Consider the following 27182-nt stretch of genomic DNA (forward strand, 5'->3'; position numbering starts at 1 on the left):
GATAGTGCAGCCGTAGATAGCACAGTGAGCAGAACAATCAGGGGGCAGAAATCTTCAGTTATGCGGGAGGACCAAGTATTGCTTCTTAAAGCTTCTTTTATCATATATACTGTGGAAAAATGCAGACACTGGCCAGTCCCCATAATTGAAGTGACGTGAGACCTTAGAACTCATGCCTTTTATTCATTAAATAAACTTAGAAGAGTGTTGTTCACATACATATGACCAGCAATTACTAGCGCTTCCTTTTCAATCTTTCTCTGTAAAGTGTCCAAATTGTTTTTATTCTGAGTTATGAAGATATTAACCAATTGCTGACCGATATCAACCTATGTATGTGTGTACATACACCCACATACACACACACACATACACATACATGCACACACACTCCAGCACCATCTTTATATTCTCCCTTTAGCTTTAACTAAAATCATGGCGGGAGTAATTTTGGTTTCATTTCTTCTTGTTGGCTTGAAATGTTTACTCCCAGAGACAAAGCAGGGACCTTGTTTTGTGGATGATTGAGTAGTGCTGGAGATCTCTGCAGAAGCAGTTGCATCATCTTCCACCTAGCTTTTAGAACTCAACTTTGATGAGCCTAGTAAATTCCTTTTGAAACTCTCTTTAGCACAGAAAAGTGTCTGCCCCTCCTCCTTTTAATGCTGAATGATTAGAGTGCCATTTATAATTCAGTAACCACTGTAGAACTTCATTCCACAATTTACTTCATTCAAGAAGTACTCATGACCTGGATGTGGCAATTTTCCATAGGCAGTGGTCTCTGCTGATCTTGTCCCTTTATGAATGTGGCACACATTTGCTTATTCTTAGTACAGGGTCCCTGGTTTTGTTTTTGGATGAGCAGGAATTGTTTCATTTTTTGTTTTTGTAACCCTAGTATCTGGCACAGTTTCACAGTGCCTTGGCACATAGTAGGTACTTAATAATTGGTTGTGACAATGGCTGTGTAAGTAAGGCCTGGTCATTCCCCAAACCACTCCTTCCATTGTGTTTTCCCATGTCTCCATAAACCATTTGCACTCTTTTTTTTTTTTTTTTACTGAAAATGTTTGGAATTTTTCAGTTTATAGTGCTGCCCTTTTGATTTGTTGATCTGTTGAAACAGAGGTCAGCAAGCTTCTTTAAACCTGGCTACCACCAGCGGTGCCAAGCCATGCCCATGGGCGTATGTATAGAAAGAAGAAAGAGAACTAGAGGGAAAGAGCAACTCAGATGAGAATGCCTGCGAGGGCTGACCTGAGGGCCAGAGCTGCCCTACCTATAGAAGCTGAACTCATCTATGGATGCCTCTGTGGGGAGAATGAATCATCCATTTATTTATTTTAAATTAGGTTATCTAATTTTTCTATTCATAAATGCCTATTGTACTCTAAATGGTTAAGCTAAAAGGATATAGGTAGTAGGTTGCTCAGTGGGTAGCGGCCCCTTTTGTTGAGGTGGTGAAGAGGATGAGTGAGCAGACAGGACATTGTATGTTGAAAGGCTTTGGCACCGGATGTTTGCTGGCTTGAATTCTGTACTGTCAGAGGGCTATTCTAACTGTGCATCTGCTGATTCCCTGTAGTAACTAAAATGCTTATTAGTTTTATAGAGGGAAAGATAATTGAGCATTCAGTAAAATACCAAGCCCAAGTTTTTCATAAGTTGAAGGTTTTCTTTATTTGAAGAACACCTTTAGGATTAATATCAGCAGACTTTTGAAACTTAACTGCTTTATTTTTATTTGTGGATATATACATATATATAAACACACATGGGGGAATTTGAGGTGGATACAGGTGACTGTACTTATGAACATTAGTGTATATTTAATGAAGAAGGTGAAATACACAGAAGTTAGGCAAATTAATAGAAATGATGGAAAGGGTAAAGTTTTCATAGGAATAGGTGAAAGATTTAGAGGCAGATCTGAACGTTCTCATGTGATGACAGTCACAAGAGGCAACTGTAAGGGAAATTAATATGTGATAATATAGTATGAGTTATTTGGATTTCAGGCATCTAAAGGCTGGAGAAGGTTGAAGGATTTGAAAATGCAGTGGGCCTTTAGACCGAAGAGGAGATATGGGGGAATTGTTTCCCGGGTCTATCTCCCTACTTAGACATCAGAGACTAAAGAATCTTAACCTGGAGCTCCCAGAGGGGTCCATGGATAGAGTTCAAGGAAAATATATATTGCATGTTAATTTTCATTAACTTCTAACTGAAGTTCTAACATTTCCTAAATATTTAAAAACATTATTTTACGAAGGGTGGCGTTGTCCATAGGTTTCAGACTCCCAAAAGGGCCTGCAGCCCATCAGAAGTTCAGAACCTTTACCCTGTATCAAGAGAGTAGGTCTGACGTAGGAAGAAGAGCAGTTGAGGAACCCTCAGGAAATAAAGTCCAACAGTGGAAAGATATGGACTAGACAGTAGGTCTACTGTAGATAGATCAGCCTAATTGAACAGCCATTTATAATGTCCAGTGAACTGCCCCAGAATCAGTGTTTGGTCCTTCACTTGTTGAACACTTAAAAAAAAAAATCAGTGGTTTGATTAAGGCTAAATGGCATTCTAATCACATTTGCAGTGACACTTTTCTGGGAAGAAGATTGGCCAGACCCTGAATGACAGTCAGGATTCGAAAAGATTTTGAGATCAAATAAGGTGAAATTGTAAAGTATTAAGTGTCCAGTCATAGACTGGTGGTCAAGTAATTGACTTTCCAAATAGAGACTAGGAAAGTCTGGTTGGTTATACTTACTGAAGTTTTTCTGAATAAATGTAGATGTTAAAGGGGGAACTCTGAGCTCAGTATGGGTCAGCAGTTTGTGGAAGGTGAAGCTGTCCTATGCTGCAGTAAGAGAGGTCCCAGCATTCTGCTGTCTTCTGCCCTGGTCAGACCACATCTGGGAGTCCAGCGTTGAGTTCTGGACACCATTTTGTAGGGGTGGATATTGTTAAGTATCCAGAATAAGACAACCAGAATGGTAAAATTCATGCCCTAGGAAGATTTATATAAGGCACTGGAATATTTAACCTGGAGATGAAAAGATTTAGGGAAGATTGGCTAGCTTTATTCAGATATTTGGAAGGCTGTTGTTAATGTAGAAACAAGGTTAGTATTATTTTGTTTGCCCCCTACAGTAGGGGATTCTTGGTCAAGTATGGGTTATTCTCAATGTCCTGAGAGGTCTCTAAAGCTCTAGAGTGCTTTGAAATGACTTACTCCAAACAATAGGATTGATACGATAGGATTTTTCAAGGTGAGATATTTGGAAAGATGGGTAAATAGGAATTTTGATAGGATCCTGGAATCAGTCAAGAAATTTACTACACTGAACACATTTCCTTCCCATATTCCCTACCTAAATTCTGAAAAATCCCATTTCTCTTTTTTTCTTCTTGGATCTTTTATTTAATTCACTTATAAGTTGGATGTGTACTGCTGTTCATTAGTTACTATACCAGTTAGCTAGCCCATTTCATGCCAGCCTGGTTTTCACCAAGTTTACTCTCTTTCTAATTCCCTATGACTTATTGACTGGCTCTGAAAGTGATGGAACTCTCCTGTCTAGTACTTCAGTGTAGTTTCCTTTTACAGCTTATAGATTTGATGGTTCCAGTTACATAAACAAGGTGTAGACCTTCATAGTTTTTTTTTTTTCTGGCTATCTTTTTGCATTCCAATTTTCTAATGGAAAACTATCTTAGTCTTCCAAATGAGATTGGTCACAATTTTATAAGCATGCTTTGGTCATGAAAGCTTGCTCTAAAGTGAGCCTTTCTACCCTTGGTGTCCTTTCTGGCACATAGTATTCCTCTTTCTTCTTCTACACTCATTCTCCCCCCCCCCCCCCCCCCCCCAATGACAACAGCAAAGATCCTGATTGTAAGCAATACAGTTTATGAAAAGAGCGAGTATCATCCCTATTTTATATTGGGGGGAAAAAAATTAACAGCAAATGAATTTTAATTCCCAGTGACCTAAGGTACTGTGTAACTGACAGTGTTTAAAATTCTTAAGTTTTCTTGTATTTGGTTTAGTGTTTATTGAAACAGAGAAGGATAACATAGTAGCTGTGTTCAAATATTTTAAAAAGTTGTCTCAGAGTAGAGAGATTCGCTTTGTGTGCTCGCCTCCACAGGGCAGAGCCACAAAATATTGGGGGGGGGGGGGGAGGTTGCAGAGAGACTGACTGAGGAAAGCTGTCCCAGGGAAGACAGGTGAGTGGACTGACCTCTGGGAGCAGCCACGGCCCTTTCCTGCCCTGTTCTTGGGTGGTTTTGCTCATCACGTCTTTGGCCAGGGCACTTGTAATTTATGGGACAGCTGTCAAAGGGCTGTGAGACAAACTCCAGCTGCTTTTGTAACCTAGCATCATGACAACTTCCTCTTAGGCCCTGTCAGCTCCTGCAAATTCTCCATCAAGTTAAACATTGATGCAGATCTTTCCATCTTAACATTTATCATCTAAATCAGGCACGATATAGGGCATTGGACAAATACAGGCAATTGAGCCAACTGAGCAATGAGCCACTGGTCCTATGTATAGATAGACGTTCCCAGTACACAGGGTGTAAGAAGGAAATGTAGAGGATTGGTTGAGAGAGAATACTTTTTATTTCTTCTCAGATAGGGACAACTTTGTAGACAGTGTGGGCTTTTAGGATTTTGTTGAAGAGTAGGAAGTGATCAGTTTTGAAATGACGGGTATCTCCATTGAGAACAGAATTGAAAGAAAAAAATCAAAGAGTGACATAGTAACTCAGCATTGGGAGGATCAGAAAGCAGAGGTGCTAGGAAATAGCTCATTTAAGTATCCTTAGTAGAAATTCCTTGAGGGTGAAGAAATTTGATCAGGGTAAGTTGGTGATTGGAAGCCAGAGCAGCGTTCTGGAAGAGAAAAGTTGTCCCATCAGCAGGTTCCCCTGGATTGTTGATTGATGCTAGGTGAATGATTGGTGAAGAAGAGGTGGTGCTATTTCCATTGGGAAAAGGCCAAATTCTTACTAGGAATTTACCTCATATATGTACTTTGGGCATTAAGGGACTCTCACCTCATGAGAAAGATGCATGCTGCTTTTGTGCCATGGAGCCCTGGGGAATTTGCAGTCACCCTTTCATAGGCATTGGGAATTCCTGAAACAGTCAGATCACAGATCCCTTCGAGTATTCATAGACATTACCTGTCATCTGCCATTCTGCATCTGTGTGTTCATGAATGAGGGCCACAGCATTTTGTGTAATATTAGTGTTTTTTATGGTTAGATTTGATACCTACATGATCATCATTTTTCTCTCTTTTTCTAGGGTGTAGATTCTGGATTTGTTCCCAGTGTTCAAGACTTTGATAAGAAACTGACAGAGGCCGATGCATATTTGCAAATTTTGATTGATCAACTGAAGGTAGGGCAGATGAGATTGAGCACTGAGGTGGTTGGTGTACAAGTGAACCAGATATTTGAGAGTCTCTACTTCTCAGTCAGACATTTCTGGTTCTCCTGCTAGTTTTAAAAAAACCAAAAAACCCTTCTCTAGCATCTAGCTCTTTAAAGTTGCTTACTTCAGAAATTTCTTTTGATAATCTGATTACTTTGGCAATAATATATAGATGTTTATGATGGTTTACAACCTTTGTGGTTATAAACAAGTACTCAGTTCTTACATATAGAGACACACCTATAAGAAAAGGGTGAGATTTGAAAGGACGTGACCATTTTTAATTCCCGTGGAAGCAGGTGAATTCCAGAGGAAACTTATTTTGGAACTACATGTTTCTCCTCACTTAGTACCCTTCCTTGACATTTGCAGGTGAGAAGAGTTCACCTAAGCCATATTCATAATAAGCTACAATTTACAAACCTACAAAACCATAGGACTCTTTTCCTCCTTGTTTCTCCTATTCGTTTTTCTTTAAAACAAAACACAGCAGAGGCCCTGTGGGGTAGGAGGAAGCAGGTGCTCCCTTGGAAGAAGGTGGGGAAAGAAGGTTGGCTTTTGAGAAGCACCTATAGTAGCTTAGACAGTCTAAAAAGGCAAATGTTTTCTTTTGTTCTCACTGGTTTGAAAAGCAAGATATACTGGTGAATCTTAGATACCTTTAAAGTCCTCAAAGAAGGTTTGACTTGGAGGCTCACCAGCAGCATTCTGTGGGAAGCCCCTTTTTCACCCAGAATCACGCTGCATTGCGGCATAGTGTTGGCTTTTAGTTTGTCTTTAAAAACAAGACATTAGTACAGTAACCTACCTGGTGCACACATCTTTGAAAACACCTGTTCTCTTTTGCAAGTTGAATGAATGCTGTTTACATATTAAAGTAGCTTTTTAGACTATAACTCTGATTGATATGTGTGGTTTTTCTTTTATAGCTCTTTGATAACAAGCTTCAGAACTGCAAAGATGATGAACAGAGAAAGGTAACTAACTCTTTTTCACTTTAATTGTTGTTTCTTCTGTATTATTTGATTAATTAAAACAATTGTATTTGGGTCTGCTGCAGTGTTTAATTTAACATCATTAAATTCACTGAAGGGTTTCCGTGGGCCCATGGTAACTGTGTCTTGGAGGCTCACCAGCAGCGTTTCCTGGGAAGCCCTGGAGGGCTTCTGCCACTCTTGTTTCATCCAGAATAATTCTGCATTGCAGCGTAGCATGGCTGCCCTTTACTCTGGAGGATCCTCATCCAGGGTAGACGAGGGCCATCCCACCATCCTCTAGGTGGACATGGGCTTTGTTGATCTCATAGAAAAGCTCAAGTGCATTCTTTAGAGGATCCTGTCGGGGAAAGCATGAGCACTTGGATGTTTGCCCCGACCCTTGGGGTTGGGTTGGGTTTGGGTTTTTTCTTTTAATGTAGTTTCCTTAGGGCAGTAAGTCAGTTTATCAGCTTTGTTGCTGTTTTTGTTTTGGAGAATGGCATCTCCTTCAGTTCTTTTATAGTGTATCATAGCTGTGACTCATTCTTTCCTTTTTTTCCCCTCTTAGGTTTTATGTTTTGGTTCTCTCCTTTGTTGGGGGGTAACGAGCTTAGCCAAATGTTTCATTTTAAAACAAGTCTTTTTAAGTTGTTTATTTAAACTGTGGTAACCGTCTTTGTCTACGTGAGCAAGCATTAAAATGATGACGTTTTCCTGATCAACTGAATCCAGGCTTTTTTTGGCTTGTTTCTAAATACAACAAGTCTGTCATAAAGGACTTGTTTGTGATCTTTCCCTCCAATTATCTTCAGCCTTTAAACTTAGGGTCACTGCTGCTACTGGGTTTAATTACCATCTGTTGATAGAGGTACTGGTGTTACTGACAGGCCTCAGACCTGAGGCTGGCCCAGTGTTCAGTGACCTGCTTTTGCAGTCTTGGGAATTCAGACCCCCTTTGGAGGGGGTCTCAGTTTGTTCTCTAGGACAAGGTGATCAGTTGAGATGAACACATAGAGCCCCATGAATAAAGTTCCTAAAATGACTATGGTCATTACAGTATATAAGCATAATTTACTACAATTAGTATTGAGTAAAAATTTTCCTGTATGCCCCTGGTTTATATTTTGGATTTTATTTTTCACAGAGAATTGAGACTCTCAAAGAGACCACAAATGTAAGTTTTGTGTTTTACAAACTTTGCTCTTGCCTTAGGCTTTGTAATGACTCATTCCATTCAAGTTATTTGTAGCTGTAACAGTTGAGTGTTCATTTTAACTCTCAAAGATTTGTCTCATTAAGGCTGTTAAGAATTTTACCATAGAGTTAGAGTTGAAAAATTGCCAAACCAACATTCACTTCAGATAGTGCCTGCTGTGTTTCCTGTCTTAGAGGTTTGAGATCCTTGTTTAAAATTTGGCATTTAAAAAAAAAAAAGAGCATTGTAATTGTGAACATTTTTCTTTTTCCCAAATTTCCTTATAAATGTTTTGGCCTTCTGTCATTGTGTAATGAGCAGGCCATTTTGAATAGCTTGTCTTTTTATGGAAATAATAAAGACATACATATGAACCATAAAGTTAAGGGGGAGCATCACATTTCAGGCCTGCCAGTTTTATGAGAGTCCTTTCCACTGCCCATTTCTGTCTGGATCTTTTGTAGGAATTTCTCTTTAACTGAGCCTAGAGAAATAATGCTGATACAGATCTAAGAGCTTTAAAGGGAATCCTTCCTCCCCCTTCTTAGAAGACACACTCACTTTTTAGGTGTATGTGATTGGTTAAAAGTTAGTTTGTGTTATTTTCAGTTCAAAGGAAACAGCTCTCTTTGGCATTGCAGGCTTAGCTGTTACTGTTTTAACTCCCTTTGCTTTCATAGGCTCACTTTGCCACAGGTGACTTGGGGCCTCCAGACCATATTATTTTCTAACATTGTATGATCATCTTAAATCTTAGAAAACATTTGCAAATTTATTATTTGGATAAAATCCTAAAATCAGTGTTTTGTTTTTGTAGAACATGGTAGAATCAATTAAACACTGCATTGTGTTGCTGCAGATTGCTAAAGTAAGTAAACTTTGCTTTTGATTCACTTAACTTAATGGGGATTTACTGTTCACTGTGATGTCAACTTTTTTGAGGGGGCAGTAACATGGTAGAATCTGCATTCAGCCTGGTCACTTTCTGCAAGAAACTAATTTGGCAGGATTCTGGACTCCTTGTGCTTTGGAACAACATTTTCTGTCTGGTTAACACCTTGCCTGCCTGGGTCTACTGTGGTGAGGTCATTTTTGGTGGTGTTGGGAAGGAGATGGGGGTTGCTGTGGGACTCCCTCTTTCTCTTAGATTGAACCTTTGACCCTTGCTGGAATGAAAGGTTTCTGGCAGGTCTTTTCTTATTCTCATAGGAATGAAAAAATGGAATATAGTGTAGTTCTTTTTCCTCAGAAAAAGCTAACCAGAAGATGATGTAGGAATGAATTAGAGCTTCTTTTTGTTTTTTTTTTTTTTATTTTTAAAGGTAACTTTACCTCTAGTTTATTTAGTATGGAATTAAATTGAAGAACTAGCTTAGCTGCAGGAACTTGTTTGCAGCATAGGAATTGACTTTTGTTCAAATTCTTTTTGTTATCTAACTCATGTGGACATCATATTAAAGAAAATAAAGATTCTGAATAATTTCAGATATTCATGACCTGCAAAATCTTTGGAAATGAAAAAGCCCAGCATGACGTTGTCAACTGTTCTTAGCATTTTTGGTATCGTTTTGCTTGAGCGTTTTTCAGCCATTGAATTTTGGGTTAGCATTTTATCATACAGTATTGGTTGAGTTAGTGATGGGTTGTTTATCACAATTTCTGTCTTTGTTTGCCATCCCCAATTTTGGCAAAGTACGAAGGGTTTGTTGCCTGGCCAATCAAAATGGTATTTCACATGCCATTTCTTTTAGTAATTACCTGTTATTGGGTCTAATTTTTCCCCTGATTTTCCAAATCAATATTTAATTTTCAAAGAAAATCTTTGAAGGATCGGGACTTTTCTTGGTTATGAAATTACGCGACAAATTGTACTCAGATTGGCTAATGGCCTATGCATTCATCCAGTGGCTTCCTCACATACTACATATTGTCAAAAGCAGACTGTGGGCTGTTGCTGATTCCATTTTTGTCTCTCTTGGAGTGGAGGGAGCAGGAGCTCCCTCAACCATGTTATGGTTGGAATGTTCATATATGTGCAACCCCATCACAAGATTGTTGTGGCATTGGGGCAGTAATCTGTCCTGAAGATTTACACAAAATCAAGTGGTGGTTTTAGTTGTCATCACAAAACCTAGCATTGCTTCCTTGGTTCTGCCTTTGAAATGTATTTAGATTCAGATGACCTTACCCAGAGCTAGGCTCTCCCATCACCATTAGTCTTCTGCTGATAAGTTATTAGCTATAGTGCTAGGCCCACTTGATAAATCTGCATTTGTGGTCCTTTGGCATAGGACCTGGAGACATAGTAAGAGGATTTAGCCATTTATTCTTCAAATAAGCTTTTGTAGAGATAAAACTGTTTGCTATAAGTAACTAGAACTCTAGAATTGCGAGGTTTAATGGTAGAGACAGGGAGGAAAGAAATCCGAGGTCAGCACTGTCAGGTGGTATTCTGTTCATTTAGGATGACCATACTTTTAGGGAGAACATAAGGACACTGGAAAAAGTAAACAGAAGAGCAGACCCTCTCACAGAAAATTGTCCTGGTAGTTTTTCACTTAGGGATGGAGTAATTCATTAAGGGGGCTGCTGACAAGGGTATGAAGTATTTTTCTGCAGGAAACACCAAACAGCTTTCTTCCATGTTAAGGAAAAGCGAGAAAAAAAAATGGGCATGACTTAAAAATGTTTAACTCAAGAACAAGGCCAACAGGTTGCTAAAACATTAGAGTTGGCTTTTTTGAGAGAGGTTGTACATTCTAAATACTCAAGAAGCTAGTAGATGCCTTTCTCTATGGCTTGGTTTAATCATTCACCTGACCAAAGAAGGGAATTAGAATCCACTATGTTCTCTTGGAGTCTCTCTTCTAACTGCTCAGTTACATAATTTTAACTGACACACACACACAGAGCATGTGGAATAATAATAATAATCCTGGGGTTCTCTGCAATCATAGGGGCTCTTATAGATTTGTAGACTCTCCCAGAAGCCCTTACTCCCTAGACTTTTTCAGGAGGCAAATGGAACTTCCCAGGTTTGAGGAAGAACCTTTAAGTTCAAGGCTCTGGCTGTGGAGTGAAAAGCATAGAAGAGGAGCTCCTTGGCCAAGCTCTTGGTGATGCTGCATGCCATGTTGGCTTCATGTGTCACGTACTTCACTGATAGTCTTTACAGCTAGGCTTATGTTCCTCATCTGGAATCTAAGGAATGCCAACATGAGAAGCTTTGTGAAGCTTTTTCTGCTGTGATCTAGATCTGGTAAAACAGAAACTGGAGTGTCATGAAACCCCACATCACATAATTAACAGTTTTTGGTACTTGGAATGGGCATTCTTCTATAAGAAGTAGAGCCTGGCTGGGTCACACATCATGTGATTGGTGACTGTTGATTGATGATAGAATTTAAGAATCTTTGACCTAGCTTTTTTAATTGTTTGGATAATGTGGATTTGGAAGCCAAGTCTGACCATTTGTGTAATAGTTGCCAGAGCACTTCCTCTTCGATGAGGTGGCCTGACTCTCGGTATCTCTGTTAGGTAGATGAGAAAGTTCAGGCTCAGTGGTGCTTGTCATTCAGGGCTTAATTCAGGTGTCACCTTCTACACAGACGTTTCATGTTCACCACTTCCCCCACCCTGCCTTGGAAGAAGATCTTCTCTCTTCCTCTCCTCACCTCCCACTCTGCCATCTACTTTGTGTTTATGTCTCAGTGATTTTAGGACATGTCATTTTCCCTAGAATAATGTCAGCTTGCTGAGAGCAGGGTTCGCTGAATTTTTATTTTTCTATCCTCTGTGCATAGGGTGCTTGTTGAATAGAACTGAATCAGATCAGTGCTGGCTGGGTCTTGAGCCTGGTTTTCTGACTGAGCCCAGTCCTCTGTCCCCTTAAAGCTTGTCTGTAGAGGCCTGTGTGCTTTTTCAGTCATGACATGGTAAGTGAATGAGGTCTCCAGATGCTTCCTGCCCTGCCCAAAGTACTTTCTTTTCCATGAGCTTCTTGTAGTTTCCTACCTAACTTAAGTGAGAAATCCCCTTCTGCCATGTTGTGTTAGACTTTTATGCTTCATTTCATTGAAAAGTGTACATCATTTTACTTAAGAAAAGCCTTGGTAGAATTACCTTGCCCTATTAGAAGGAATTTCTGTGGAGAAATGAAGCTTCATTTTCAGACAGTGTCACCAAGATTCAGATAATCAGGTCTATAATGCTGGTCAAAAGCCTGCTAAAATTTGCGTTTGACCTGGCTTTTAGACATCCAGATCTCAGGCATGTTGCTACAATCAAGGAAGGAATGTCCACCTCTGGATGGAGTCACAGAGAGGGCTAGTGGTCAAGACTGGGAATGACTGAGGGGAGAACCAGCAAGACGAGGCAGCATGTTCTTTGCCAGTTCACATAGGGAGAGGAGAGAAGATTTGGGAGTATGCTGAGGGTGATGAGTCTGGAGACCTGATGAGGAAGGTGCCATATTACCCTGCACTGAGGTAGTAGGCCTGGCTCGTGAATGGACACATCTAGCCTTATTTTCAAGTCTGAAAGCCCAGAGAGCAGGCCTGACCTTGTGGTGCCTCTATCAGTCATGAAGAAGGAGTTTTGTGTCCATCCTCAGCACAACTTTTTTAGAAATGGAAACTGAGTTCAAATGTGTGAGTGTTTGGCCTAGAGAAGAGAAGCCCAGGAAGGATGTAGTGTCACCAGGCCTGTGAAGCAGATGCCAGGCCCATTGTCCTTGGTGCCCCGTAGTGGCTTGAGAAGCAGTGAGTGTTCCTTCAGCGTACGTCTTCATGCAAACGTTGGTTGACCACTTGGCAGGGCTGCTGGAAGGCATCTTCCCTCTAATTTTGAAGTTCCATAAAGATGATTGGAATTTTTGGCCCAAGAACACTTACTCATCCCTTGGTAGGTTAGTCTAGATTTCTGCTTCTCTGCTATCTCCTCAGATCATCTGTCTGATTCGTAAATATTGTTTATATCTCCTCAGAATTTAAATCCAGTCTATACTCTTGACTTGAAACTCATAGCCAGCACTGACATTTTAACATCAACAACTAAATATCTTTTCAACACTTTTCTTTGATATGTGACGATTGTGGTTTAGGTTCTTAGCAAATTAACATGTGAAAATGAGGCGGGTGGACTTTGTCACCTGAACCAAAAGTAACCTGTTATTTTATTCATCCTTATTCCTTCCTATCTATAGCCTTGTCTTACTATCACTTAAAAAAGAAGAAATCCAGGGGAACGTTCAAGAGAAATGTATGCTGTATAGAAACTAATCTAAACAACTGATTCAAAGTTTGCCATCTCGTTGATTGTTTTATAATTGAATTTTAAACCATCTGATTTAAGACTAAGTGTTACATTTTTTTCTGATATTTAGAGAACCTGTTTTCCCCCATAGCATATTTAACTTACTAATTTGGAGAAAATTGACTTATTCCCTGCTCTCCACAAAAGGTCCACCATCACTTCAGACATTCAGAGACTGTATGGCCCTCATCAGGCTTAGTGTAGAAGAGAATCTTTTGTGGATTGGGGGGATTGGACCAAATGCACCCTGGGGGTCGTCTCAGCTCTGAGACTGTCTAGTCAGTTACTCCACTGTTTTTAGGTTGTGTTGTGATTCCCATTTCCAAGTCCTTAATTGATGTGGCATTTACATTATTTTGAACTTGAGTGGGGCAAATATCTTGACACTGTATAATAATTAATCTCCTGTCCCTTAGCATGACTAGCACCCAGTCATCATCTCCTCCATCTGCAGTACTCTGCTTTCATTTCCACACAGATAGTTCCCAGATTTGTATAGGAAGGCATAGTCCCCTCCCTGAACATCAGTCTTGTATCTTCCTCTCGTTGCTAGACAGTTCCTCTTGAATGTTCTATAGTTACCTCAAAATCACAATGTCCCAAATGTAACTCATCCTTTTCCTTAAGTATTTCCCTCCTCTACATTTCCCTGTGTCTCTTAAGGGAACTACAAGCCTCAGAGTCCTTTGGGTCCATAATCTCAGTCATGCTTGGCTCTTTTCTCCCCCTTGGTCCTCTTTATACTGTCTCTTTCCACATCTTGACACGGACCTCCATGACATCTCTCATATGTGGCCCTTTCTCTCCAGTCCAATTCACACTTTCTTCACCTTTTACTTAGACCACTCTATTGACCTATGAATTAGTTTTCCTGCCAGGAGTCTTTCCTGTTTTCCTAATCCATCTTCTCCACAGCCACCCAAATAAATTTTCATTGGCATAGATCTGACTGTCACACTTCTCAAAATCCTTCAAGGGACCCTTATTGCCTACAAGATAACACACAGACTCCTTAACATTTGGCATTTAAGGCTCTCCATAGTCTACATCACATCTATACATCACATTTACCCTTCATCATTTCCCTTGACCAACCCTAAATTCCAGTGGAATTGACTTGCTAGATATTCGTGAAATGTAATACTTCATGTCCCACCTCTATGCATTTGCCCAAGCCATCTCTTATTCTTGACTTTATCTCATTATCTACCCTCTGTGAGCCTCTCCTCACTGGCACTTCCTGCTGTCAGCATTCTCTTCCTCTCCCACTTTGCTTATTTGTGTACAGTCGAAACTTCTTGAGGGTAAGAACTCTTTCGTTTTTGTCTTTCTACCCTCAAGTATAGCAGTATTTTGCACAGAGCAGACACTTAAGGAATGTTGGTTGAATCGAACTGAATGAAATCATGTTTAGTTGCATGCAAGTATATATTGCCCTACCCTCTTAGCTCTTTCCAACTCATGAAAAGCACTTGGTTCTCCCCCGAATACAGTAAAAGCAGAGGGTCTTCACACAGAGAGGAAAGAGTATAGGATGGGCATGGAGAGAGTGTTATTGATTTGGCCGTGAGGGAAGTGGACAGAGCATGAGTAATGAATGTTTCCTGTGCACGGTTGGCTTGAGTCATTGGCATGAGTGTCACCGTGCGGTCTACACTCTGCAGTGTGTGTTCTTTGAAAGAACTTTATTTGGAAGGCTCTTGGCCTATGGCTGTGTTGGTTGTGTTCCTGGCCAGGCCTGCTTGGGTGGGATTGTTTATCTCCACTTGAGCTGCTGTCTGGTGGGGGGAGGATGCTTTCTGTTACTTGTAAATGATTGTTAACATATTGAACATTTTTCCTTAAGGACCAAAGTAATGAGGACAAGCACGCATATGGATTGATAGTAAGTTTTATCTAATCTTTTGAATTTCCCTTTACCTCTGCAGACCATGAAAACCCATCATCTTTGCCACAGAGACGTGCGTTTCTGCTCGTTTACAACTTGTCTTCTTTTTTCCAACTTACGCTTCTTGTCCTTTTCTGGTGCCTTTCCTTGAGTTCCTGAAGTTGGCCATCTTTCACTAATCATTACACAACGAATTGTGGTCACTGCTTGCTGATTTAGTATTTTAAATGACAGGCTTATATATTGGCTTTAAGTTCCTGTTGAATCAAACTGTCTTGCTTGCATCACGTAACCATGGTGTAGAAATCAAGCTTCTATGGACAGACGAGGGCATGAGGTAGAGCTGTCTGAGGGACTAAATATCTGAACCATAGCCAGTCCAGTTTGATAGGAAGCTAATGGTAAATGAGGTACTTTTTTTTTTTTTTTAAGAGACTGTGACAAATTCTAGATAGGTTTTACATATTTTTATATTTCCCTGTACATCTTGGTGTTGTGCTTGCTGTGGTACGTACTGCGATTTTTTGGACCAAGTGGCAGCCAGCGTTCTCCTGTCGCGTGTGGGCTCAGCCTGCTCCCCTGCCGGCCACAGGAGCGCCTGGTGTTGCCAGAGTGGGGGCGTTGGGGATTTGTCTCTTGTCTCCCCAGAACCTCCACTCTGATCGTTCTTCTTGGCTTTTCTTTCCCCGCCTCCTCAGCCATCCTCCTTTCTCCCTGTCAGACAGGAAGCAGAAAATCTGGTCATTGGTCAGAATCTGGAGGCAAAATTTGAATGCGCTCATCTCATGACTTTAGAATTGCTCAGTAGATCATTGCAAGCACCTCGTTAGCTCCTCTAACACCATGAGGTCTTCAGTAAGGAACTTAATAGAGGAAATTATTTTTTTCTTTGAAATACAATACAAATAACAGTACATCTGCAATCTTGAAATGCACGAAAGCTGCTCCTTAAGCTTGTCCGGATGAACAGAATCTCCAGAGAGACCCTAGGGAGCAAAGAGATCCCTTAGCCCGCTTTATTGGCAGGATGAAGTTTTTACTTCTCTGCTCCTAACCCTCTGCTTCTGGTGGCTTATTGGGAATCATTGTGATAGATACAAAGCCTTGGGCAAGGACCATAGCCTGAAGACAGACAGGGAGAGAACTGTTTTGAGGAGTTACCATTGTTTTAAAAGGTGTGTTACGTCATTGGTGTGGGCACTCACTGACTCGGAGCGCCTCCACACCATTGGAGAAGAGCTGCATGAATTCTTGTGGTCCTAAATTGCATCATTTGGTGACTCCCCCACCTCATGAAGAGTCAGGCATGTGTGGGGAAATGACACTGGACTTGGGTTTCTATCCTGGCTCTGCCACTTACTACTGCTCCCAGGTACTCTTCTTCTTCATCTTATGCACGAAGGGATTGGGCTAAATCGATGACCTTGAAATGCCCCCTTCGGCTCTGCGCAGCAGCAGCTTTCTAACTGAGGCATCCAGCGCTTTCAGGACAGATTGTGGTGCTGGTCCCATTGTCACCCAAAGCTTTTTTAGCCTGAAGAGAAAGTGGTAGAGGACAGCTGGTGCTGCAGATGAAAAGGGAAGAAACTTGCTGCTGATGTTTGCGGGTGATGCCATGGAAGTGTATAGGACATTTCTAAGATGCCTCAGTTGTCTAGATGGGGTGGAGGGGAGTGAGGATCTTTAGACATATTTTCTGTCTTGTGCTCAAACTCTATCTTCTGAATGATTTTTACTTTTGGAAATTTAAATGGTGGCAATGAGAGGCAGTGGATCAGAGTTCTGTCCTTGGAGTCAGAAAGACCTGGGTTCCAGATCTGCTATTGAGGCATGGTAGTTGTGTAATCATGAACATGGCATTTAACCTCATAGTAGCCCTGGGGGGGTTCTCTGAAACCATAGAGTTCCTGGTCTTTGTGGAAGGCATTTCCACGTTTTGGGAGGTTTTGTCTGAAATCACAGGTCAGGATCTACTCTGAAATAAAGGTAGGGCCTGTGATGACAGTATTGGGGTGTTGGGAGTGCCAAATAACTTAGGGTTAAAACTTGAGAACTCAGTACTTTAACCTGAAACAGAATGAGAAAAAATAGTTATGGAGTATTTGATTCCTTTTTTCATTTCTTTAAAAAATTATGATTATTTTATACATGTAGAAATGTCTCGTGTTTCTTTTGGAGATAGAATGTTCAGGAACTCTTGCTGGCACTAATTAACTGGAAAGAGGAGGATCCCTCAGTGCCAGAAGGTGAAAGTTAAGAGAAAGTGATTCCCATAAGATCTCTAAGGGTGTGTGCATAGGGCGAAGCATTGATTTAATAGCAAAATCCCCAAATTCTTGAAACTGGGGAAAAAAGTAAATTTAGGGCAAATAAGATGAAATTAGACTGTTTCACATGTTAGACGTTCGATTTATGAAGCTCGTTACCTCCCAGGTAAAAATAAAAACTTTCCTCCAAAAGGTTTGGTGGATGATAAAGGCTTAATGCATAGGAGGAGTGTTGGGGACCAGTAGGCCCCCTCCATAAACCATCCCTTGGTGCTACTTCTTATCAGAAGGGACACTGGATTGAGTGAGCCATCCCCAGGCCTGCCCCAGAACACAGGCATTGGGGGATGCAAACCCCTGGCACATGGTTTAATTCATCCCTCTATTTGTTGAAGGCGTGCATACATAGGAACGCCTAATGGTGACAGGTATAGATCCTGCTCTCCCTCCAGTCTGTTTTCCTTTAAATCATAGACTTGTAACCTGGGGTTTCTGGATAGATTCCAGGAGGGGATGAGCATGCCATTGGATGGGAAAAGAATTGCATCCTTATTTCACTATCATTGGTTTTCTTTGTAATACTAGATATTTTAAGTATTTAAAAACAAGCTTCTGAGAAAGGGTGTGTACAAGTCTGAGCAGCTGCCAAAGGGGTCCAGGACCCACCGAAGGCTGCAAACCCGTGCTCTGAAGGAAGCACCCGCACATCTCCCTCCTCATCGCTTACCCAGCAGGTGTTTCCGTTTGGCCAAGGAGAGTCGGGGAGCACTTGGCAGCCTGTGGCCTAATTTCCATTGACGTGTTTCAGCCTCTTCGGTAAAGCTGTCTGTGTGCCCATGCATTTGGCTTCAGTCAAAATAAGAGGGGTTTTAAAAATTCTTAATGCTAAGACTTGCTGGCTCTGTGACCCTAGACAAGCCTGTAAAGTGAGGAGAAGAATATCACCTACATCACAGGGTGATTGGGAAAGTTAAATGAGAGGACAGATAGAAGTTCTTTATTTTTTCACCCATCGTAATCTGAAAAGAGAGACATCCTGAGTCCCAGGAGCTTGAGTGTTAGTACTTGTTCAGGTGTCTCAGAGCAGAACACTATAGAAACTCAAGGAGCTGATTTTATAAGGACTCGGGTGTCCATCTTAATTAGTCCTGTCAGGGCTGAGAGAGCCTTTCCGTAGGGTGTTTTGTTTATTTATTTTTAGAGAAATAACCATGTAAAATTTTTTTCAGGTGGTACACTCATGGTACACATTTTAACTGAAAATCAGGCATAAAATCCTCATTGTCTATTCTGAAACCCTTAAGAGATTTAATATAAAGATGTCTGTGCTTTATAACTGTCTTTTATATTACCAGTTACAGGTGAAATCTTAAAGTGTCTTAGGGCTTTCTTACTAACTTTTATAAGTACCATTTTCTGTAATTAACACCACTGTCTGCTGTATCCCCACAGTAATTCCTTCTCCAAACACTTTCGAACGTGTTTTTTAAATTGACATTTTCATAAGACCAAAGCAAGTTAAGGGATGCTTGTAGTTTTCTTGGTTTGGGTCCACTTTCCCCTTTTCAGGTAACAAGGTTTCAACTCTTCTGTCTAACCAAGCTCTTCCTTTAAATTGTCAGCACCAGAGTTTTTCTTTTTCTTTTTCTTTTTTTTGGCATTAAAAATTCTGTTTCTTAGATGGGGATGCAGGGACATTGGGGAAAACTACGATGATGTAAAATACAAATGATACCAATAAAAATTTTTAATGAGGAAAAATAGCCTCAGAGAGAAGCCATTAGAATCCATTCTAGGACAGTGGGCCTGTCCATCTGTTTGCTAACATGAGTGATTTTTCAAAATAAAATCTTGGTAATGTCATTGGAAAGTTAAGCCCTATAGAGTCAGTGAAACCCTTCAGATGGCATGCGTGTTTATTTCTTCTCCCTCCTGAAACTTAGAAAAACGTGTCTTTTTTCTTCATTTCAGAGCTGCTTTTAGTGCAGAGCTCTGCTGTCTGAAGCTTACTGTGTGCATCCACAGTCATGTTAGGTAGTAATGGGGTGGGACCAGGTGTAAAGACGGCTGGGGAGCTGTCCAGGTACGCTACTTAGTTCTCATGAACATTCTAGTAGGTTAAGGCCAAGAAGGCGAGAGAGGAAGTGTTCTTAGAAATGTTTGCAGCAAAGCACTGAGAAACGTTGTGCTGTATTTAGAGGTGGTGTCTCTTTAAATCTCTGCACCCCATTCCAAAACCCCTTGCCATGTAATTTTAATCCTCTTTGTCTGAGGTACGGTGATTTGTGGTTTCCCCCCTTTTACTATGCTTTCCTTCTTTATAACAATTGCTTGTGCCTCTTTTGTGGGAAGAGGGTTTAATTTCTTCTTTGCTGTCTTGTGTACGTGTGTCTGTGTAGCTGACCTTAGGATTTTGCTATCATTCATAGGAGTATTTCTTACATGGGGAAGGGACAGTGTGGGAGAGAATGTTAATTCCAAATGACTGTTTCTTTATCTCAGAGTACCATCAACCCTGTAGATGCAATATATCAGCCTAATCCCTTGGAACCAGCGATCAGCGCAATGCCCACCCAGACTGTCTTACCTGCAGGTACAGTATTCGGGTGTGTGTTCAAGGTGCTCCTTAGAAGACCTCATGTTGAATTTCTGTTACACAGGAAGCTAGCACAGACTTGCTCTTGCCTGTTGTTTTATATCAAAAACCTAGGTAGAATGAACTAGGGTGTTATGGGATTTTTAAATTGCATTTGGTGTTCTACAGAATTAGTTATAGCTTCAGAAAGAGGCTGGGGTGGCCAGAGAGGGTGGTGGGCAGCGATATCTGTTTTCAAATAAGAGACAGTTAGCTGGTTAACCAGAATTCTACCAGGAATCCTTGTGTGAGACAGAAATAGTGCCCTTGTAGAAGAAGAGGTCCTCAGAGGTCATTCAGACATGGCTGCCCTATACCTGGAAGCATTTCGTAGCACATGGAATAGTTGTTGATACTGAGCAGGAGGAGGAGCAAAACCTTGGACCAAGGGGGATTGATGAATTGTTCGCAGGCTTTGGTTGGCCTGTGGTTTGTGAAGCAGCAGTCCTTCATACTCAGCTACTTGGAGGATGGGAGGAAAGGGGACTAGAAAGATTTAAAGCTGGTCACACCTTTCCGTGGCACAGTTGGCATGTTCTTACCCTTCTGGGATACGCTGTCTAAAATCGAAAAGAAGACTCCTTGTTGACCTTTACAGTGGCTTCAAAGAGGAAAGAACAAGCAATGTAATGAATCCCCTGCCTCATATCATGAATGCTAGTGATCCTCCTAAAAGAGTGCCTGGATGTGGAACTGAATCTCGTGTGTGTGTGTGTGTGTGTGTGTGTGTGTGTGTGTGTGTGTGTGTGTGTGTGTGTGTGTGTGTGTGTGTGTGTGTGTGTGTGTGTGTACGTACGTACATAGAGTTCCAAATATCCCCAGGAAACACCAAATTTTTTTTTATCCTGTTTTTCTCCCTTGTTTCACTTGTCCACATCTCTTAGAGTCTGCCCCATTGTGTAAATCAGAGCCACGTCCGTCCTCCCTGCCTGTTGGACCTGGAGTTACTTCTTTGGGACATCCACAGACACCAACACCCAACAGCACAGGTACAGATAGGTTTAACCTGTATCTTTTCATCGCTTGCCTGAATTCAAATTCATTTTTTTCTCTTTACCAGGGAAAGGGAAGGGGAGATTTAGGGTTAGTCCCCCTGTACTGAGACTGACCATCTGAACGTGTGTTTATTGTGCCGGTTTCACCTGGGATAACTGAATACTGGAAATTGATAATTGTACTTGAACTCCAAAGCTTTAAACAAGTAATTGTAACTGAAATATTGCAGCCTTCCAGGATATGACTGTGTTCTTGTGGCTCACCTTGGGGGATCCCCTAAGACTGTGGCAGTGTTTTTCTTCATAGTAAATCTAGTTGTTTTAAGGTTTGTTTGGTTTTTTTTTAATTCAAATAAGAATTCCAATTTTCAATAGCTTTTTTTAGACTACCGAATGACCGTTTGTGGTTACTTTCACTTTTGAGGCTTAGCCTTGGGCTGTCTTCTTTTTTTTTTTGGTGGACTCATTGTCTTTTCCTGTTGACAGGGTTTTTATTCTATGGGATATCAGGTTGGTTTTGGATTTTAAATGTGAGTTCTCCTGTCTTGTTGGGCCCCAGCTCTCTGAGGGAAGCTTCAAGCTTTCTCCTCATTCACCCCATGAATCTGCCTTTTGCTGGAGGCTTTGGAACCACAGCCTGGTTTGCCAACCTTGGGCATCCTCCCACTCAGCTCCATTTCCTTCTGTGTCACAGTGCAGACGCTTGTCCTCAGAATTTCAGAAATTCTGGTCATAAAAAGGTCAAGAAAATCCTTGCAGATAATTTAGAGTACCAAGTGTAAATGTTCTGTTGCCTCTTTGTCGTGAATAATGTTTGTGTAGATTTTTATATGGGACTGTTAATGTGATTATTAAGCTGACATCTTGAAAACAGTTCTATTTTGTGAAAGAGGAATTAGTCAAGATTTTGTATACTCGGTATCGAGTATAAGGAACAAGAAGCAAATAGATCACCTTCATTTCTTGATATGCATTTATTTTGGTGTAAATTATTTCAGTTTATCCTGTGTGGTTTGGCTTAGTTTTTAAACAAGAAAAGGATATTTACAATAGGCTAAGTTAAAGAAATACATTGATAGCAGATAATAAGCGATGCATTGGTCCCAATTTCTGAGACCTTCATTCAGTAAACATTGATTATTGTCTCCAGTGCCGAAGGTCCCATGCTAAATACGTTCAGAGATTCCTCTACATAGATAGCTGAGAGCTTTTCGTCTGTCTAACAGGTGTTCATTAAATGCATACTCTGTGCAGGGTTTAAGAAAGGTCTCTCAGCACGTTGTGTACGTAGATTCCCCGTGGCCCAGATGGCTAGGCATGGCTGGCTTGCTGTCCACATCATGGGAAGGAGGGATCTTCCAAGCCACTGAGCATGTGCCAGGCATCAGGCGTGCCAAGACAGAAGGAGAATCCTTTCTTGCCCTTCAGGTTTTCTGGGCTTCTGTCCCTCCCTTCCCTCCTACTCTTTCCTTCTGTCTTTCTTAGCACTCCCCCCTACTCCCCAAAAACCCCACTGCCTGACGGTTAATAGATTTCTCTCCACTTAAAACATATCAGGAATACTATTAGCAAACCAAAGGGAAAATTCATGTCACTTAATTTGAAACTCATTCAGTCACCTGGCTTTCCATGATTTTAAGGTTCTCTCTAGCCTCTTCTTGGAAAGAAAGATTCCTCAGGTCTCTATTTACAGGGATCTTTTCGTTTTGAGCACCTGTGGTTCACTCTTGAGATGGAATTTCAACTGCTAACGTCTGTTTCATGGGACTTGTGATTTTAAAGTTTTTAGAATGTCCTCATGGCTCTTCCCCCTAAGAAGTGACCTTAGTGAAGCTCTGGGTGCTTATTCAGTGTTTGTTTCCCCAGGGCCTCTATGGTAGAGCCACAGCCCCTGGGTTTGAGCCATGTGTGAAGCGTTCTGATCCCACCCTCTGAGAGCCCCAGTGACTGAGGCCAAACCAATCTCAGACATGGTGCGGATGCTTGGAAGCTAACTGCCAGGCTTCCCTAGTCATGCTGAGAATTCCCTAAGAAAGAAACCCATAAATGTTTGTGGACTTCAGTTGGAATCTCTTGATGAGTGCACTGAGAAGTCTTTAGTGTAATTAATAAATTGTTATTCTCAGTTTTAACTTGCACACTGTCACAGAACTCTTGTTTTACATTTCCTTTGGAATAACATGGCTCCTTTTTTAATCATTTAAAACTGTTTATGCAATGAAAGCTGGAACTCTCTGGTACTCTTAAGACAGTAAATTTCCACCTGCTTGCTTGAATTAGAATCAAATTGACAAAAGCAGAAAGATCTGCTTTCCCATAACTGAAAGAGGAATTAATCTTTGATTGTTTTGAGTATATCAGTGACACCATTATGAAGTGTTCTGTGAGCTGCAGAAAGACTTTTCTTACTAATTTTGTGTGTCCGGGATCCGTCTCATTACTTTTTTCTTTGCCTAGTCTCAAGGCAATTTGATTTTGAGGGCAGGGCTTATACGTCCAATCAGCTCAACCAAATTTCCTCCTCTTTTCATAGCTTAACTTAACCATTTCCCCAACACTCCCTCCCCTCCCAACTTTTTTTTAACTCTGCATTTTTCACTCCCTAGGAAGCGGGCATTCAGCACCTAGTAGCAGTCTGACATCTCCAAGCCATGTCAACTTGTCTCCAAATACAGTCCCAGAGTTTTCGTATTCTAGCAGTGAAGATGAATTCTATGATGCCGATGAATTCCATCAAAGCAGCTCATCCCCAAAGCGCTTCATAGAGTAAGTAGAAGTAGAGAGGAGGAGGTCTTGAAGTGGTTGACTTATTTTTAAATATTTGGTGCTTGAGAGGTTTTTTGGCCAGCTCTACAGTTTGTTGAAAAATGGAGTGAATGACTTTAGTCTCAGCTGATTTAAAATCATCCAAATTATATAAAGAATGGCACCTTCAGGTGCCATGAAGTGCTTGTTTTAGGGGTGTTTGAAGGAATTAGGGGTTATTATCAAAGCCCCTAGGCTGATGGCATAGATCTCTGACATTGGCACACCCCCTTTGTCAAGGACCTTTGATACCTTCTCCCTTTTCTTCCTCACAACTCTGGAAGTACTTGGGGTCATCTTTTCATTTTGCAGATGTGGAAACTAAGAGTCAGAGAGGTCCAAGTGATGCCCAAAAAGGTCACAAAGGAAGTCACCATCATGGGTAACAGATCTAGATCTTTCTGGCTTCAAGCCCAGCTTCTGTTCTTATGCCCCATGGCATTAGAAAAGAAAGTGGGTGTCTTTTGCTCACCCCCACAGAGCAGAACTACATGGAAGAGGGAGTTGTTAGGAGATGTAGGAAGCAGTTTTGCATTTAGAAAAACTTTCTAAACAAGTAAGCATTGCCCAAGAATGGTTTGGAATCGGTAAGGAAGTAAATTGCCTTTCAGGGAAACTTCAAAGGAAGGCCAGGCTGCTGAGTGTTGGTGGTGGGGAGATTTAGGGTTGGTATAGGGTCTGGAGGCCCTAAGAGTGTTGTCACAGCTAGTGGGATTTGAAATATTTCCTCTGTTAGCCATTTTTCAAATGAACTTGAAAATTGACATTGATCATATTAGAATTATGTTGAGAGTCCTGTGTACAGTCCTTGGCAGTTTCTGCAAAGTAGATGAGCAGACTTTGTGCCTGCCCGTGGGCCTCTAGGCGATCTCCATTTCTAGTTCTTCAAAGGCTGTTTGTTGTGTTTCATGCTGCACAGCTCTTTGGAAATATTGATAGAATGTTGGTAATAAAAGGACAGGCCTGTTTCCAAGGGGAGCTTGGGATCATTTGCACTTCCTTAAAGATATTCCCATCCCATTCTACTCCTCTTGTTCAACCTAGGCCCAACTCATCCATCTGTATTGTTTTTCCTAAGGATGCTTGATGAAATTCCCCCTTCCAGATAAGTACCTGTCATGATGTGGGAAAAAGCACACTGTTCATCCATTTGATGGATGGTCAGAGCATATCTCAGAAGAGGGGTTACAGATCTCTTCCAGGAGACTCTGCTGTGTTCTGGGTCTAGATATACAATCAGAACAGTATTGACAGCAAAATTAGCATGTAGTGCGCACCAGCAGATCCTCCTCAGCTGTCCTGTGCTCTGGGTTTCACGTACAACCGTTGGTGGGCATTCCCCTGTTTCATGTCTCCAAGGGTTCTGGATGAAGGATTACAATGTATGACCAGGAAATCCCTTCTAGGAAGAGATGGTCACTTCTTGCCTTGCCAGTGGTTTGGGGAAGGTCTAGAGGGAGGGAGAAAATGCAGAACTGAAAATAAAGTATTCTTTAAGAAGGAAGAGTCTTTCCGGGCATTGGGGAGGTAGGGTGGGAGTGGATGAGTACTCAGTCCGGAGGTAGTTTGTATTCTCTTCAACTGTTGCGAACAACAGTCTGCCCACCGACCCCTTCTTAGATTAATGCTTTGAAATGCATCAAATAAAATGCCCAGGACTCCAAAGGAAATCGAGTCAATAAATTACTTAAAAAGTGAGTCCACAGAGCCCTAGTTCAGAATATCTGCTCTCCCTCTCTGAGTCAGTTGTGGGCAGACTGAGAGGGAGCTCCCTCCTGCTGCACATCGGGGCCATTTACATCTAGACTTCACTGTCGGCTTGGTTACCTTCACTTTCACTATTTATAAGTTCTGAGATGTTCTGAATATCTTTGACAGCTTCCTTTCTTTCCATGTACTTTGTGTATTGATCCTAATCTGACTGATTTTCTTTTCTAAACTCTCTTATTGGGAGATCAGCAATCCAGTGGGGAAGAGGACAGTACAAGAAACTGTGAATAGTGGGTTATACACACTCCGCTTAGAACCAGAATTTGAGAGACAAACCATCCAATCCATCCCGTACACAAATGCCATCCTCCCATATCCCTGAGGAGCACTTGTCCAGCCTCTTCTGAGCGTGCCACTCCTTTTCAATGCAGCCCGTTCCACTTGGACACATTTCTGATTCTGAGATAGTCCAGTGTTTCTGATGTCAAGCCTAATTCTGTATCTTTGCAGCCTCCCCCCATGGCTCCTGATTCTGCCTCCTGGGACCATAGAGAACATTCTGATCCTTTCTTCACGTCCACAAGGATAGCTGTCATCTCTCCCCAGAGTCTTGTCTTTTCCAGTTCCTTTGGGCCATCCTTAAAGGTCCTTCATCATCCCCCCCAGCTGCATTCCTCTAATGTATAGCTTAGCTTAGTTTAGCAATATCCTCCTTAATCTGTTTCCAAAACTGAACAAAATATTCTAGATGACGGCAGAGGACAGTGATGGTCCCCTCCTCATCCCTAGAAGCTCTACTCCCTCTCAACACAGCCCAAGATGGATTAGCTTGTGTGGTTCCTGTGTCCCATTGCTGACTCATTGACCTTGTAGTCCACTAAAACCCTCAGATCTTTTTTCAGAACATCAGTGCCTCCACTGTTGTATTTGTGTCAAGTTAATTTTTGGAACCCAAGGGCAAGACTTTGGATTTGTACTCATTGAATTTCACGTTAGATTCATCCCAGGGCTCTAGCTTGCTAAGACTCTTTTGGATTCTGACTCTGTCATCCACTATGTTGGCTTTCCCTCCCAGCTTAGTGTTGTCTGCAGCTGTGGTGAGCAGGCCACCAAGGCCTTTAATCTAAGTCACTGATAAATAATGTTAAACAGTCCAGGCCCAGATTCATGAGGGTCTTCCACTGGAGATAGCATGTGCCCTTGCTGTTGAGCCATGAGCCCAGCGTTATCCCATCACCTTCACAGGAACAGCATGAAACACCTTCCCACAAGCTTTGCTAAAATTTAGGTAAACTGTATTCCCAGTGTTCCCCTCCCATCTGAAAAGGTGCAGTGCAGTGAGCTAGCATGTTCCCAGTGAAGCCTGGCTGGCTTTTGGGGATCTCGCTGTTCCCCAGGAATTGAAATACAACTTGCTGGCTTCATGTTTGCAGCCTCTTTTTCCCTTTTTTTCTTCAGTATCAGGTCATTTGTCCTCCTTCAGTATAGTGGTCCCTTTCCCTTTGCCCGTGATCTCCACTACCACTGGCAGTGTCTGTATGAGTCACATCTGCCTGTTCTTTCAGGCCCTGAGGATGCCGTTGTGTCCATCAAGGGTACGCCTTTGGCCTTGGGTCTCCACTCCTGTTAGGGGCTCCTGTTCTGGCCTTTCCAGGATGTACATCCTTCTCTGACAAAAAAAGATAAAACAGGCTGACTAGGAAGGAAGCATTCCAACATGGAGGGCTGGCCCCTCGTGGATCTCTTTTCTCCCGGTGGACTGTGTCATGTTTTTATGTTCATCTTTGCCTTCAGTCTGTCTTCTCTGCATTCCTCTTGAGAGTTCCCAATGTGTCCACATCAATCTCTTCAGTCAAATCCTGTTTTTCCTCCTGATTGAAGTTGTTTCCTAAACTAATCACAGTCCCAGAGGACCCTGGAGGAAATATATTACCCACCTGCCAAGACC

General features: G+C 41.6%; 1 protein-coding gene across 12 annotated transcripts in view; it reads left to right on the forward strand.

Annotated features, from left to right (window-relative positions):
• OSBPL9 (oxysterol binding protein like 9) overlaps nt 1–27182 on the forward strand; it is a 143545-nt gene that overhangs the window by 106462 nt on the left and 9901 nt on the right. For 7 of the 12 annotated variants that reach the window (XM_072649431.1, XM_072649433.1, XM_072649441.1 and 4 more), the window contains 8 exons: nt 5321–5416; nt 6379–6426; nt 7571–7600; nt 8439–8489; nt 14781–14819; nt 19592–19682; nt 20609–20713; nt 23326–23485. In XM_072649431.1, coding sequence (XP_072505532.1) covers nt 5321–5416; nt 6379–6426; nt 7571–7600; nt 8439–8489; nt 14781–14819; nt 19592–19682; nt 20609–20713; nt 23326–23485 — 620 coding nt within the window. The remainder of the gene's footprint in view (nt 1–5320; nt 5417–6378; nt 6427–7570; nt 7601–8438; nt 8490–14780; nt 14820–19591; nt 19683–20608; nt 20714–23325; nt 23486–27182) is intronic. The other 5 variants (XM_072649432.1, XM_072649435.1, XM_072649442.1 and 2 more) reach the window with 1 other exon arrangement.

The sequence above is a fragment of the Notamacropus eugenii genome, chromosome 2 (genome assembly GCF_028372415.1).
Source record: "Notamacropus eugenii isolate mMacEug1 chromosome 2, mMacEug1.pri_v2, whole genome shotgun sequence".
In the NCBI taxonomy this organism is placed as follows: Eukaryota; Metazoa; Chordata; class Mammalia; order Diprotodontia; family Macropodidae; genus Notamacropus; species Notamacropus eugenii.